The sequence below is a fragment of the Phaethon aethereus genome, assembly GCF_964289735.1.
Source record: "Phaethon aethereus genome assembly, chromosome: 14".
Lineage (NCBI taxonomy): Eukaryota > Metazoa > Chordata > Aves > Phaethontiformes > Phaethontidae > Phaethon > Phaethon aethereus.
The window spans coordinates 18,717,103-18,732,880 of NC_138590.1; the positions used below are offsets into that span (position 1 = coordinate 18,717,103).

General features: G+C 43.2%; 1 protein-coding gene across 1 annotated transcript in view; it reads left to right on the forward strand.

Annotated features, from left to right (window-relative positions):
• The window catches only part of FSTL4 (follistatin like 4), a gene marked incomplete at its 5' end in the record, with an annotated part of 234,488 nt that overhangs the window by 11,792 nt on the left and 206,918 nt on the right, over positions 1-15,778 (forward strand). The window contains one exon of the mRNA XM_082006204.1: positions 3,063-3,096. Within this exon, the coding sequence (XP_081862330.1) occupies positions 3,063-3,096 (34 nt within the window). The remainder of the gene's footprint in view (positions 1-3,062; positions 3,097-15,778) is intronic.

Below are 15,778 nucleotides of genomic sequence, written 5' to 3' on the forward strand. Positions count from 1 at the left end.
CAACATGCCTTCAAGGAGAAAAATTAGTGTCATTTCTTCTCTGTGCCACAGAAGAGAAATGATTGGGGGGGAGAACTAAAAAAATTAGTCTTTGCCATAGTTTCACTTTACTAGAGGGATAGAAACCACAATTGTGTCTCTACCTGGAGCTGATGCCTTTTTGTGGCTGCTCTTCAAGCCCTGCCATGGTTGCCAGGTGTTTTTTTTCGCCATGTCTGATTTTTGTGTACTCTCCTGAAATGTTGAGTGTTCTCAATGGCATTGGTCTTTACTCCATGGAGGGGGATGTTTTGGGGCACAGACCAAGTGCTGATATTCTCCCAAGTAATGAGCAGTGATGACTTGCAGCGTGACCTCACATTCTTCCATTGCATTTCTAACCAGCTTTTCCTCTGAATCCTCTATCTGTTTTTTGGGGTAGTTTACATTCATTAGATCTTACAAATATAAGGGGAACAGAGTAAAAGAAGGGAAACTTTGAAGACCATCCTTTGTTTTTCATGGTGTCTATGCAGTTCCTTTCATGGAAATAGCAAAGGGGTATTTAATACAAGTGAGCTGACACTTGCATTTTTTCTGGAGTGTGATTGTCTTTTTTTTCTTTTGATCAATGCAATAGTTGTAATTAGTTTTAGTGTTTCTAAGCTTTTGAACTGCAGAGAATTCAAACAGCTTGTTCAAGTGAGGGACTCCGGGGAACTTTAAAAGTATTCTTTCCTTTTGCATATATTACATGTACAGGGGCTTAGTGATAGCAGGCTGTATCTGAATGTTTTTATCCTGTGCCCCACCTCTCAAACTAGTGTTTTGAAAAGCTCAGAGAGGTCCCTGGAAGTATGACTGTCTACGTAGCTCAGTGCTTTGCTGCCTAAAGAGGATAAATGCTTTGAAGTCGGTACTAATCCTGAATGCCATTTTACATATTTCTCAAGATCACTGAGGTAGCATCCTACAGGGAATAATGACTTAGTATTTTTATAAGCAAATACCCGTTTTTTGTTTACTCGCCTCAGTTGACTTGGAGGGTGCCAAGAAGACCGTTTCTGCTGTTCTGATCCTTCTCGGTTTTGGCGAAAGCTTTGTTGTTGAGAAAGACCGGCAGCCTGCTGGTCACATGTAGGAAAGAGAAGCAACATCTCCTGCCTCCACAGCTGGTGGCAACGGACAAAGTATAAACTGTCACCGTGTCCGAGTGGAGCGGGGCCAGGAAACGTGTTGTGGTGTGCTTCGGCCGCCTGGGCCTCGGCTGTGGAGGGCCCTGTCCCGCGCCGAGACCTCGCGGGGTCCCGGGAGAGGGACGGGGGACAGAAAAGAGCGTTTCTGTAGGCAGTAAATGAGCAACTGCGGTGCTGTAGCATGCGGTGTGTGTAATCAGAGAATCATCGAGTGGTTTGGGTGGGAAGGGACCTTTCAAGGCCAGCTAGTCCAACCCCCTGCTGTGAGCGGGGACATCTTCAACTGGATCACGTTGCTCAGAGCCCCGTCCAGCCTGGCCTTGAGTGTTTCCAGGGATGGGGCATCTCCCACCTCTTCCGGTAACCTGGTCCAGGGGTTCACCCCCCCCTCATTGTGAATATTGTACCCTCGTTGTGTGTCATGTTACACCCTTGAATAAAACACCTCGTCCTGAGTTACCTGGGGCTGTCCGACGTGCTCAGGTGAGGGAGGTGAGGCCTTCAGGAGTTAGCTGAGCAGGTATTGTTACTTCCATAAGCTGATGTTTTTTCTTTTGCTTATTTCTATCTTCGTTCACTTTGAAAAGCTCTGTATTTTCTATCACGTACTCCAGTGGCAGCTTTCCCTATTTTCAGTCAGCCTGTGGCAGGGCGCTCCGTACCGCAGAGGGGACTGTGGATGTATTTCATTAGATGTAGAGCACTATACTTTACTTCCCTTTGTCTAAATGTGGACTGCAGGAAGGTATTATAGTTTTATTTGTACTTTAAAAAAAAAAAATAAAGTAAGCATCAGGTGGACTGGAAAGTTCAGATGTGTGGGGAGGCCATGTGTTATTTTCCTATCAAAAGGAGGAAGGAAACAAACCTTTTTATTTCATTCTCTGATAAGCATCTGAGAACAGTGAGCACTAAGGGAATGAAATGAGGTTAAACAAGGCACATCCACAAGAGTAAAAACCTGTTTTGTGAGCTTTTGGCAGGGGTCTGGAGAGCTCGCTCCTCTTCCCTGTGTCTGTGCTGTGGAAGGTATCATGGTGGAAATGGTGCTGGGGCCTGATGGCACTTTGGGGTCTTCCAGGTTTAAGGTTGTACTCAGTGGGGTTAATCCTGTGTCATCCATCAGTGGGCACTACAGGTCATCGTGACTCCAGGCAAGGCGGTCTTTTAGAGTCCTCCCTGATTCCACTATTTCTAATACTGGTTGCAAGAAGTAACTCAGAAGATGGAAATTACAACTATTTGCAACTAACCAGTAAATGATGTAACTGCTTGGAATTAAATATTTATTCCTCTGGAGCCTCACTGTTAGTATAAGCAGATAGCGTTGTCTGAGAATGCAAGACCCTTTGAGGCATTATGAAATGTCTTTTTAAAAGAAGTTTCTTTATTAGAGATGGTAGTGATGCTTTGCAAGAAATAGGGTGAATGATGTAGGTGGGCAAAGATTGAAATGAGCCCTCAGCTGTAAGTGTGAGTAGTCCAGTTGCTTTGAAATTATTTTTAGCAGACTTGCTCAAATACCTGAATATCTGTAATGGCTCCTCCCTCCTCAACCCTAAATCCTTGATATAGTAATAATAACCCTCCTAGCTGCTCCCTTTTAACATCAATAGAGAAAAAAAAATCCATTTTAAAGAAAGATATTGTGCTCTACCATGCAGCTTATCATGGAATGATGAATCATTTTGGATGATAAATTGATCTAAATACCTGTGGACAAACTGAAATGTATGCTTGTAATTACTCCTCAGCTAGTGTGTAGAGCTTCATAGATGCTTCTCTGGGACAATGACTAGTGTTTTTAGGGGTTTCTGTTCATGCTGCCTTTGAACAATTCTTGTATTTTTTCAAAAAACACACAAAAAATTCTCTTTTTCCTTATAGGACTCCAGAAGGTTTGAAGTTACAAGAAGAAAAGGTAAGAAAAAAATACAGTTTTCTTTCGATGTGTGTGTTGGTGTTGAGTATTCTTGCAATAACTTCTTAAAACAAACATGGGTTTACACACTTGAAAGAGTGTACTGCTGTGGGGCTTCAAAGAGCCTCCTAATGCTCACCTGACAGTGTTGCAAATCATAGATTTTTTTTTTTTTAATGAAGAGTTGCTCTTTCAGCGCAGAACTGCATGATGGTATTGGGGATGCAAGTCAAGGTTTGTTGGGTGCTGGCAGAGGATCTAAACTCTGACTGTAGAACATTTCAGGGAGAAGGTCCAGACAAGGCTCTCCGTGCACCAGCACACTGCAGGTCCACCCAAAGGTGCAGCAGTGTTAAATGGGAGTTGTGCTGGTGCCCTGAGCTCAGATCCTGCTGCTGTAGACTCTTTTGTGTTAGTAACTAATTGGCTGCTGCTGTGAGTGGCTCTTTGATGGTTCCCCGGAGCTGGGTGAGAATTGGCCATCAAAGAGCTCATTCTGGTTATCATTAATTTTGATTTTGTTTAGCAGATGTCTTCTGGATCAGGGAGTTGCTTGCCTCATCTTTCTCCGTATAATGTGAAGCGACTGACACTGTCCTCTTCACCAGATCAATCCATTCCCCTGTTTTGTTACAACAGCTTTAATTGCTTCAGGCATCCTGTATATTGGGAAGATTTGTAACTACCACTGTTTTACTACATAAGTGAAAAAGGTCAGGTCCAAGGATGATCTTTCATCTGGGCAAATAATCTCATTTTGCAGTTTTTTTTGGCTGTGAGGCTGAGGCATCAGAGTTTTGAATAAAATAAATATATGGCTGTTGCTAAAGGCAAAATCTGTTTAGCTCAGGTTTCCAGTATATGTGTGTGTGATCAAACTTCTGCAACTCTTCATGAAGAAATCCAGTTTTATTGGACTTCCTTTGATCTCAGACTGAGGAGGGCTCTTGGATGGTTCAAGGTTCCTTTGGGATGCAGAAGAGCATCTTGGCATCCTGGATGTGGAGACGTTTCAGTCATGCTCTAGCTATAGAGTTTGTGTTGCAGTTCATCATAGACATGTAGACTGAATCAAATCTTGTGAAAATGACTTAATAAAATTTTGTGGAAGTTCTGTTTCAGATATGATTTGGGACTCCAAAGTTTACTTCCCAGTGAAAGTAACCAACACTTACAAGAACATAAATATAGCAATTGCTGAAATCAGGACTGAGTTTATAGATCACATGTGTGCTTGGAAAATGTTACTTTAGAGCAATAACTGGGTTTTGAGATCAAGGCCTCTAAACACCAAATTTCCAGGCTCAGACTAATTTCTCATTGCCTTCACAGGTCAGGTAAGACTTGGCTTTCATTTGGAGGGTGAAACCATACTTTTTTTTAAGAAATTGAATATAATGAACTTCTCTGTCAGAAGTCTTCTTAGATCCATGGATGGAGTGGAGAGAAGGTAATGGTAGTTGGGGAGTTAAGGTCTATAGTAATTGGGTTTATGCCCAGCAACACAATCTGTGAATAATCAAGTATGTCTGGAGAACTGTAAACTCCTCAGAAGTCATGAAGAAAATGCTAACAAATATGGTAAATACATCTTGGTCACAAAACCCTGTGGATTTGCAGAGCTACCTGGGGATATTCAGCAATGATTAAGTGTCTTCTGCTCTGGAGTCTGTCCTTGATAGTGCCTATAAAATAATTGAACAAAAGCCTCTTTCAGAAACCTGTTCAGTATTTAAGTGTGTGTGCAGAGCAGCTATCACTCGGTGCTAGGAAAAAAAAAGAGGGTTGAAAAGGCTGTTATGCATGTGAAAGGATTTATTATAAATTTTGTGATATGGTATAATATGACTTTAAGATTCAGGCCTTTTTTCCTACAGTGGTAATTTTTGCGGATAATGATTTTTATCTGAGGAAATTAGATGATTGGAAAATGTTTGAGGGTGTGGGGGGGTTATGCTTGTTGCCTTCCCTTCGTGGAAGATTTGGCTTTCTGTTGAAAACCAGAAAAAATCCAGCTGAAACACTTTGAAACTTAAAAATATCTAATAGAAACCACCACAAAGGCGAGAGGTGCAGCAAACTTGCTGTGTGCCTGCTTTTATTATCCCATGCTCATGGATGGACCAGGATAATTAAAAAAGGCCTTTTAGTGAAAGGAGGGGCAATCCTGGCTTACACTTTTCAGAATTTTTCTTTTTCTTGGACAGAAGGTTTGAGTCCTTTAGATTGAAAGCAGACACTTTTCTTTCAAAGGACACAAAGCCTTGATTGTCGTCAAATGGGCCACGGGTAAATACTAACTTGCCATACTTATTTCCTTCAACAAATAGTCTATTTAATAGACAGTTGATGGTCAGTTGTGCTGGGTTTTGTGTTTATATTGGATGGAAGAATGAGATGTGAAAACACTTTTTTAGCTGTGGATGAGTGTAGTCAAACTGGGAGGCTTTTGGTTTCCAAAGTGTCAGGACCTACATATGCTGGAGAAGTTTTGAAGCTGCTCCAAAGCCCATTACAGTCGATGAATGGCTTTCCTTTGACTTCCGTGGGCGCTAGATCAACTATAATTACATGATCTTTTAATTGCTGTGGTACGGAGGGGAGATGCTTCCCTGACTGCAGCTGGCAACCGTTTTCCACCGTGATATATGAAGACTGATTTCCTTCTGAATTTAAATAGAAATGGCTGCAGAACTGTTTTGTTCCTGGGATGCCTAACTGGTGTTCAGATATTACCCTTTTTGACTAAAAATGATCTTTTAACCCCAAAAAACCCTCAGACTGGTAGTTGATTAGAAGCTGCAAGTATATTTTCCTAAATTCAGTTTAAACTTATTAAGTTGAAATTTTGCTCTCGGTGGGTCATGCGTACAATCCACTGCGGTTTCCATCTGCATTATGCTTATGTAATGGAAAACAGAATAGGGTGTGGGGTGCCAGATTTTTTGTTGCTAGCTTTAAAAAAAAAAAAAAGGCCAAAACCACAAACTCGAGAAAACCCAGCATGTGTTAAAGAAGCACAGGACTCCAATACCATGTCTTTATATTGCTCTTTTAAACTAAAATCAGGGGGAAAGTGAGACCTTTTTTCAGTTATCCAGTCTTCTGTTTTCCCATTTCAATCTAAATACTTTTCCATTATTTACTCCATATGTTTACATATGGTTTTAGGTGTTAGCATTGTTGCTGGTTCCTATGCACTTAGCGCACAGGAAAGGGAAACTGAGAAAAAATGTTAACCTGCACATTTACATTAGCTGCCCAGAACAATGAAATAGTGCAGGAGAGCAGATGGGGAGGAGCAAAACTGGAGTAGGGAGCTGGGAAAAGCAGCAGCTTGTGCAAATCAGGCGGACACAACAGGCATTTAGTGAAAAGGATGGAGAATAGCATGCAGCAGAAAATTGGGAGACTAAAGGGTTCATGGTAGATTGGAGGAAGCACTGGACCAAGCTCTGAAGGGAGCACCTGTAAGCATTTGGCTTGACATTGGCTGGGCTTCATTTTAAAGATTGGGGAGTTTTCACTGCTTAATGAGTGTAGATGAATGTGTGACACTTACCTGTTGCTGTAAATTAGATCACACCATTTAGGTATGTAAACACCATATATGTTCATGTCCATCAAATTCCCCATGTCTAGCAGAATGGGGCCTCTAGTGGTTTTCCCAACTATTTATTTGCAAGAACACAGGAACTAATTCTGCAACTTCTTGAGCTAAGTGCTCCTGCTGTTGTTGGCAGTGTGGGGCTAAAGGATGCTCAGTACCAGAATAAGTGTCTGCTGGGTGTAACCCTCAGCACAAGCACATGTATAGTCACATTAAGCATAAAGAGCCAGATCTTCAGCAGATAGAAATAAGCAAAGCCATGCTGAATTTAATGGACCACCTTTGCTTTTTTTACTAGCTGAGGATCTAGCCCAAGCACTTAAAGCTTTTAATTTGTTTTTATGTTGCTCACAATCATCCATTCAACAAATTAGTGTCAAAAAGACGCTTTTGAAACCATTCAGCCAAGGAAATGTTCAAGCAGATTGCTTCCACTCTGTTTGTCCATATAATCTTATTAAATGAGATGCAACTCCAGATTTAGTTAGATGACGTCACACTACCATGAAGATAGGAACTTTAACTATCTGTTTTGAATTAAAAGGCTGAAATGTCTCTGAAAGGCTGAAATATCTCTGAAGTATTCAAAAGTTCTGTACTGTGGATATCCTGTTTGTATTTATATTTATTAAGGATACACAATCCTCATTGTTACAGTGTGTTTCCTAATCACAGTGAGGAGCAATAGAATGGAACACACCCTCAGCTTTCCCAAGTTGCCGTAGTTTTACTGAAAATCTCTGGGGCTGCATCAATTAGCAGTGGTAGAGGATGCTGCCAACAGCTTAAGAAATATTTCATTACTTGCCACTTGACATCAATTCTTATGTCCTAGATGAAAAACTGACTCATGGCTATAAACCAGTAATGCCCTCTAGAAATTCTATTCGCTTCGTTCGTTCTTCTTGCACATCTCAAATTTCCACCTATCCATGGAAGGTGAAAGGCGCTCAAAACTTGGCAGGAATGGCAAATTTCTCTCCGCAAACCCTTTATGAACACAATGAAGTGATCAGCTGTAATTACTTTTGTAGTAAGTCACCTATTAATTTTCTATCCTGTCGTTCTTTTCCTATTGCTAGAGCCCAAGAAATTTAGTTTTGTTCCTTATGACCTGGTCAAAACCTACCAAAAATCAGTAGCTGTGTGTTGCTCTTTAGAAGCAGCTATACCCCCAGGATTTCGGTTGTCGGGCAATCCCAGTGACATCTAGATTATATGATAGGGTAAATATGTATATCTGTATGTATAAGCAATGTACGTATAGAGTTGGATGTTCAGAAACATGCTAGCTGTATCTTCAGGACATGCCTGAGAAGTTCAGAGGACAGGTTTTACATTAAAAATACCTGTTTTGTATGGTCACAAGTAGGAATATTTTCCACGTTTATACTGATTTTAACAATTACTCAGTTTTTATTCCAAGCAGAGGTTCGTGTCTTTGTCCATCTTAGCTGCTTTGTTTTCACAGAAATTTTTATTGTCTCTGGCTTTTCAGGGCATATGTTGTCAGTGAATGCTAATCTGTTACCTGGGGATAGGTAGTTGGGTCAGAATATTAATCTGATGTTTAGCTCTTGTTTTGCGAAGTCTGAGAAACTGCAGTCCCTCAGCATTTTTTTTGTACCTCATCCCTCTTGAACATTCTTCAAATACCTGATGCAGTGGGGATGCCTAGTTTTGCAATGTTAGCAGGGAATTAGGTAGGAAATAATGAAGGTAAAAATATTTTCAAGGAGCTGCCGAAGGCATTTTTTTTTTAGCTTGGATTTTATTTTAGAGTCAGGCTAACCCAAACTGGAGAGGGAGGAAGGGGCGAAATTGTTCACTCCCACATAATTAAGCACCGTTGCTGATAGACAACTTGGCATATTTTGTGGTTCTAAGTGACAGGAGTTAACAGGGGGAGTAAAAACCATGTGGAGGGGGAAGAACCCCAAATAATTAACTCATTAGCCAGTGTTGGGCACAGTAGTAAATTAAACAGTAATGTGGATACTTCTAGGCAGTCTTACTATAGCTGTTGGTATTGCACACGTGTATAGGACTCCGGACAAGGATGAGTAGCTGCAAACACTGAGCAGTAAATTGGAGCTCAGCCAGCAAGTTTCTGAGCTGTTTTCTAAACCAAACAGTGCTGGTCCTAATGGTCACGTTTGGCTTCCGAATGACTGTTTGTTCATTCACATGGATTACTTCTGAAAATGTGAATGCAGCCCTGGTTTAGCCCAGCTTTGCCAGCAGACATTGGAAACCCACTGCACGCTCTGCCCTCTCACTGCGGGAAGCAGAACGTTTTTGCAGACTTAAGGCTCTTGTAAATTGATACATCAGTTTCTGTAGTTAAGTACTTTGGGGCAGGAGGAGGAATGAATTCTGTTCATGGCAGAATGGGCATGAATGTTTAGTAAGTAAATATAATAGTATGTGGCTTTGCTAGAGCAGCAGATTGATGGACCCAAAGGAGTTGAAGCAAAAACTTCTTGAGCAGCAGGAAACCAGGCAGCTGTTACCAGCAGCAAGTTGGAGGAAGGAGCTTGTAGGCAGGCTTGGGAAGTGGCCAGACTACGTGGGGAGAGGGAGAAGATGGAGATAAGCCAGAAAACTATGAGACTTTGAGGATTTACAGGGAGATGCAAAATAATTATTCCATACTATCATACTGCATAAATAGGTATCCCCAATGCAGAACACTGAGACTGGATGTACCCGAAGGCATCTCTTTCCGTGTGAAAGCAGAATGAACTGTGCTGATTTGGTAGCTGAATAAGCTGCTTTGTGCTGCTGGAGCTGGCTGCCATGCCATGCTGCCTGCTGCAGCCCGACTTAGCCTTGCCCCACCTTTAGAGAAGTCCCAGGTCCTAATGTGAACATGTGGGGCATAGTTGGAGATCCGTCAAACTTATGATCTCTTGGTATGCCAAGGGAAGTTACTAAAAAAAAGACAAAACCCAAAAAGGCAGCGTGCTGCCATTGCCGGCATTGCTTGTAATTAGGATCCATGGGTAGATATTGCGGAGCAGTATCAGATCCTAAAACTAGACATGTAGAAAAGTCAAACTGCCGTTAGCTCTACTGCAGGGTAGTGGAAGATGCTGGAGTTGTCCCTCAGTGATGCTCACTTACAGCAGATAACAAGGGGCACAAAACCTTGCACTGACCTGCAGCAACATGGTCCAGAGGGCTCCTTGAACTACTTTGTGCTTAGGAAACTTGAATCACTTGAGATATTTAGGGTTTTTCACAACCAGTTACATCACATGTGAATTGCTGACTTAAAGCTTGTGACCAAAATACATTCCACGAAGCCAACTTCATCGACCCAGCTTCTCGGAACAGTTAACAGCAAGGCAGAGTTTACTGAACAGACTTTTTGCTTCAGGCTATGGAAAAATTTTAAGTCAAAAGCATGCAAAAAAAAAATACAGCCATGTTGAGGGAGGCAGCAGGAAGCGTGTAGTGTCCAACCTAGAAGGTAAATTCCTCCTGCTCATCAGTTCACATTATTTAGAAACTTTGGAAGATACATGAGCATATTTCCTGGAGTGAAAAGGAGAAGTTTTTTCTGGAACATGCCAAGTGCTGTGCCTCTTGGGGCACTTCTGGCAGTGGCTGCCCCATGCCCGTGTCCCCCAGTGTAGCATGCCAAGGGCATCCTCCATGCTTTCAGGGAGATCAGTCTCAACAGGTCATGGTGCTGTGCTGGTGGTGCTACCTGCTGCCAGCTGCTGCCTGAGATGGATGACCTTCTCGCCAGCTCAAGTGCCAAATTTTGATGAAGGCTTAATGGAGAGATTAGTTTTATTTCACAGGGCAGTCTCTCCCTCTTTTTCACTTCTCCCTGTAGTCTCTGTACTACACAGCCTGGCAATTACCTGTCTTCTCCTGAGAGGTAACTGCTTTAACATTTTTCCCTTCCCTAACATCCCTTGACTCCACAAACTTCTCTACTTTTTCGAGCTAAACTGGGCAGTCTTTTGGAAGATACCACTTTGTCCTACAACCTTGTCTTGGCTGCATCTTTGCCCCTGCAAAGCACTTATCTCCAACTGACCCAGAGCAGTAAAGCAGGACTGGTTTGCACTGGCCTTGTAAGACAACCTATCTTTAAGAATAAGAGAAGGAGAGATTTTCAGGCAAACAGGCTTTTGTAGACTTAAGCATCCTTAGCAGCAGCCAGGTTGAAATTCAAAGTGAGATTTGAAGTCATGTTGGCTGTTGTTCCAGGTGGTGCATTGATATTTGTATGAAATACTACTTTTCTGTCCAGCCACACTTCTGCTGAAATACTGTTATGCAAAGCATTGCATGATGTGGGAGCCTCTCTCGTATGGAGAGAGCATACGCTGCTTGCACATGATATTGAGAGGTGCAAATGCACTGGAAACCCTGAGTTTTCAGACCAGCTGTAAAATAAACTTCTCTGTAAGGGTTGAATAAAAAACTGGAGGCAGATGTTTTTGATAATGGCACTATAATGTAATATGCAAATACCCTCCAACAAGTCAGTTTATCCAGCATGTCTCAGAAATTAGCAATATAAATAACTCAGACTTTGAGCCAGAAAACCCAAAGTCCAGGGTCTTGGGCTCAATCAGGTTTTTGAGTCACGTTTTTTGAATGTGCTGCTAGTCTACTTAATGTGTAAGAGCATGGAATATTTTTAATTACAGACTTACTAGGTTTCGATATGTCATTTCTACCTGAACTGAGCTTTAACCATAAGGCAGAGCAATTAGGTTAACATTTGTAGAGCTTCAACTCACTGCCCAAATATGAGATGAAAAAAGACAGAAATTACCCTCTCTGTGCTCTCTTATTTCAGGCACTGATAATCACGTGGCCGTGGCCTCTACCTGTGGCAGATGCAGTGTGTTGAGCTGTCAGCCTGCCTTAGCCCAGCTGGAGCATGGTGGTTTACGGTAGAGGAGGCTCTAAGGTGCTCTGGTGTCTTCTCCTGGAGGTGCCGCCCTTTGCCAGGGCAGCGGCTGGGGCAAGCTCCAGTGGTCCTTGCAGTACTGACCTGTGGGTCCCTCATCTTCCTCCACATCCAATTCTCCCCAAACCCCGCAGGATGTGGAGAACAAACCGTTCAGGTGGTTGGTGCCATAGCCACGTCCCTGGCTGCTGCCATAGCAAATACTCTGATTAAAATTCATGTTTTTCCAGTGGGCTCTGCTTTGTTTGTAAATGTTTCCTTTGGACTTTACATTTCCAAGTAAGACTTCAGCTCGGTAATTAGTGTGTGTCAGTATATTTTTTAATAAGAACTTATGAGCCTGTAAAATGGTCTAGTTGTTCTTGTTTGGGAAAGAAAAATCTACTATATGTAAGGTAATGCAATTACTTTTCTAAAGGACTTTTTATTATGCACCTAACTGCACGTTTACTGTACTTGATAGACCAAAATAAAACCAGAACAGAATGAATAAGCCATTTTGGTCCATGGGGTAAATAAAATAGCTAAAGCGTTTATAAATATGTATTTAGTCAGCAGAGTTGATTGGCAACTCTGCAACTGCTCTAGTGTCTGAGATAAGTAATCCGAGTTTAATAGCCTTCCATAAATATTTCCTTGTTTGTCACAAGGCAGTAGTTATTTATCCATGCCATGCTGCTTGTTTGTTGTGTTTGATGAGATCTTTTGAAGAATATATGCAAATCACCAAACCTCTAATAACAGAAGGATGGGCATGATGTGTGTTTATGAAGTAGCATGAGAGTGGTCCTCGTATCTTGTCCCTGTCTCCTTCTCCTTTCCATCCTTGCCTCTCCCTCATAGGTGGTATGTCTTTTTATCACTCCTTTTACTCTTTCAGGTTTGGTGAGGTTAAAATGCGCCTTCTTTCCGCTGAACTTCTAATTGCTGTCTGCTAAAGTGGCCCCAAAATTGTGATATTCAGTAGGGCTGAATCTCACCGCAGCTGCTTTTTCTAATTGAGTGTAAAACTATTGGACAGATATTATCAAACTCATCTAGTAACATGTTTTACCAGAATGAAATTAGTATGTGTAAAAAGTGATTCTGGATGTATCGGACCTATAGACTTCAAAGCCTGTTCCTTCCAAAGGCATAAGTTTAAGCTTTTAAATTTGTTCGGCACATCGGTCCTGCTCTGAGGTTATCAGGTTTCCCTGAGGTTCCTGTGGTTTGCTGCGTGCAATCGTTGGTGGAAAGGCCACAGCTGAAATCCACCTTGTGCAGCCGGCAGATAATAGCATAAAGCTATGTTGTTGCTTGGAAAATAAAAAGTACAAGGAAAAAAAAGTGCCGTCTTTTCCATCTGCAGAATTGGAAGTTTTTCAAAATGTCACTTTTTACAAGATTTCAATTTAGTTTCTCATTGCAACTGCAAAGGAGGTGACAATGGCATGCAATGCCCCTTCTTCTATTTGTTTTGCTTCTCACATTGAGATTCTATAATGTGAATTGCCCATAATAGGAATTTTTTCTTTACTTTTCATATTTCAGTCTTTTAAAGAATAACTTAGATTTTTAAATTGTCCTTTCTAAGTTTCCTGGTTTGTGTTCCATAGTAATCTTTCTTCTTTACCCATTTTTTTCCCCCAAAATTATTAGTTTTCCTTAAATTACATAATAGTCATATTTAGGTTTTGACTCTTACTGTCCATTAAATACAGAAGTTCATCAACTGCTTTTAGCAGAATCAACATTGTGGCAAACCTTATTCCTTGGGAATAGAGTCAGTGAGGCCAGAAATTGGAAGCAGCCCTATGTGGCTTCTCAGCTGTTACCAACACATCCAACTCTGTTGGCACCCATGTCAAGGAGGGATGATCCATTGCCAGAGACATTTTTATGGAAAAACAACAGTTAGTGAAAACAGAGCGTTGTTGCATTTAGAGCAGGGGTACTGCCGATTGTGCAAGGTGACTGTTTCTGCACCCTAAGCTGGGGAAGATGCTGATGGGACTTACCCAGCGTGCAGGAGTCAGGATCCGGGCTCTGTCTTGGCACTGTTCAACAAGGAAAAATCTATGTGATCCATAGAAAACCCTCATAAATTAAGAACTATATTGTCCTAACTATAATAACATTTTAAATGGTGAACCTCAACAGCAGCCAATAACTGAGCTAAATTAATGGATGAGCCCATGAGTTGGGTCTGTCGGGAGAGCTCATGGTCTCGCTGCTTGGGCTGGGTGGACCAGCGTGCTGGGATCCTGCTGCTGAGAGCTGGAGTGAGCAGCCAGAGTCTCAGAAAAGTTGGAGAGAACTCTTGTGCCATTCTTGTAAAAATGGGGTTGTTTCTGCCATCGTGACAGGGTGAACCGTCCATCCTGGGCTGCAAAAGGTGTGCTGGATATAGGACTGTCACAACTTATGGTGGTCTGTTGGTCTCAAAACCAGTAAGGAGCAACTCTTCACTGTAAGGCGCAACATGGGGAATAAGCCAAAGCCCTTTGAAGTACATTAAATTATCCTGGAAGCCCTGACCGCTTCTCAGTACTACGAGGCATCTTACTTAGAGGGAAATCTCACATGGAGGTAGCAGTAAAGGAGCAGAGACAGCAGAAAGCCCTCTTTTTTCCTTTTGGAAATGTAATAAATGCTTCCCACATTTGGAGGTTCACACTTGGACAGCATCTCCAAATATATTCAAAACAGGTCAGCTGGATTAGGGGCATCGCTAAGTGAGCATTTTCAGTAAGTCACAGTTGGCAATTACCACTGGAGCATCCTAACGCGTCCCTGAGAAGCGTGGAGATGCTGGCGAAGTAATTGGGCTCTGAGTGAACTTCAAAAAGATTTCTGTTCGAATGTGAGACAATGCTGAAAATGACTCTTTACCACCTCTTAATGTTCACCCAACATAAATAATATCACCAGAACAAATCCTTGCTGCTCTGTGTATCAGGCATTGCAATTCTCCCTTCGAAGGAAGTGTGTTCATCAGGGCTTGTTTATTATAGCTGGGCTGTATTCCCTCTGATTAGATGTCCCCATCATCTTTCAGACGTCCTTAACTGAGCCCCCTCCAGTATTTTAAAATAGAAATAATAATTACAGCGCTTTGTCTTCTCTTTCACCCCTCTGCCTTTCCAGCAGGCAGAAGCTCTAATGTGATTATTTCATAAGATGATTTTTGCTCACTGGAGCGTGAGAGACTGGTCTTGTCATGAGAGCAGCGCTGCTGGCCTTGCTGAATGCCTGTGCACAAACATGGACTTTTGCCATGGCTTTTCTCTGGGAAACCTGAAGGATTATTTTCAGTAATATCACAGCAATGAATAGTGGGAATGACATAACATAAACGCATCTTATTGTATTCATTTAATGATGGGATGTATGGGGTCTGCGTGGCCAGGGTTTGGTAGCGGGGGCTGCAGGGGTGGCTTCTCTGAGAAGCTGCCAGAAGCTTCCCCCATGGCCGGTGGAGCCAGTGCCCGCGGCTCCAAGATGGACGCACCGGGGCCAAGGCCGAGCCCAAGGCCGAGCCCGTCAGCGGCGGGGGTAGCGCCTCTGGGGGAACGGAGTTAAGAAGGGAGGAAAAAACCTGCTCAACACCAGCAGCCGGAGAGAGGAGTGAGAGTGCGTGGAAACAGCCCTGCAGCCCCCAGCTCGGGGCAGGAGGGCACCGGAGCAGAGGGTCCCCAGCAGCCCCTGGGGAAGCCCCCGGGGAGGCCGGCTGTGCCCCTGCAGCCATGGAGCTCCACGGGGGAGCAGATCTGCACCCGCACCCGGGGAGGGCCCCACGCCGGAGCAGGGGGATGCCCGAAGGAGGCCGTGACCCCGTGGGCAGCCCGCGCTGGGGCCGGCTCCTGGCAGGGCCTGTGGCCCCGTGGGGAGAGAGAGGAGCCCCGGCTGGAGCAGGTTTGCTGGCAGGACCTGGGACCCTGCGGGGGCCAGGCTGGAGCAGCCTGTTCCTGAAGGACGTCACCTGTGGGGGGACCCGGGCTGGAGCAGTTGGTGAAGAACTGCAGCCCGCGGGAAGGACTCATGCTGGAGAAGATCTGCAGGTAGGACATCCTCTGTGGAGGACGGTCTCCCGTGGGAGGGACCCCACGCTGGAGCAGGGGCAGGGTGTGAGGAGTCCTCCCCCTGAGGAA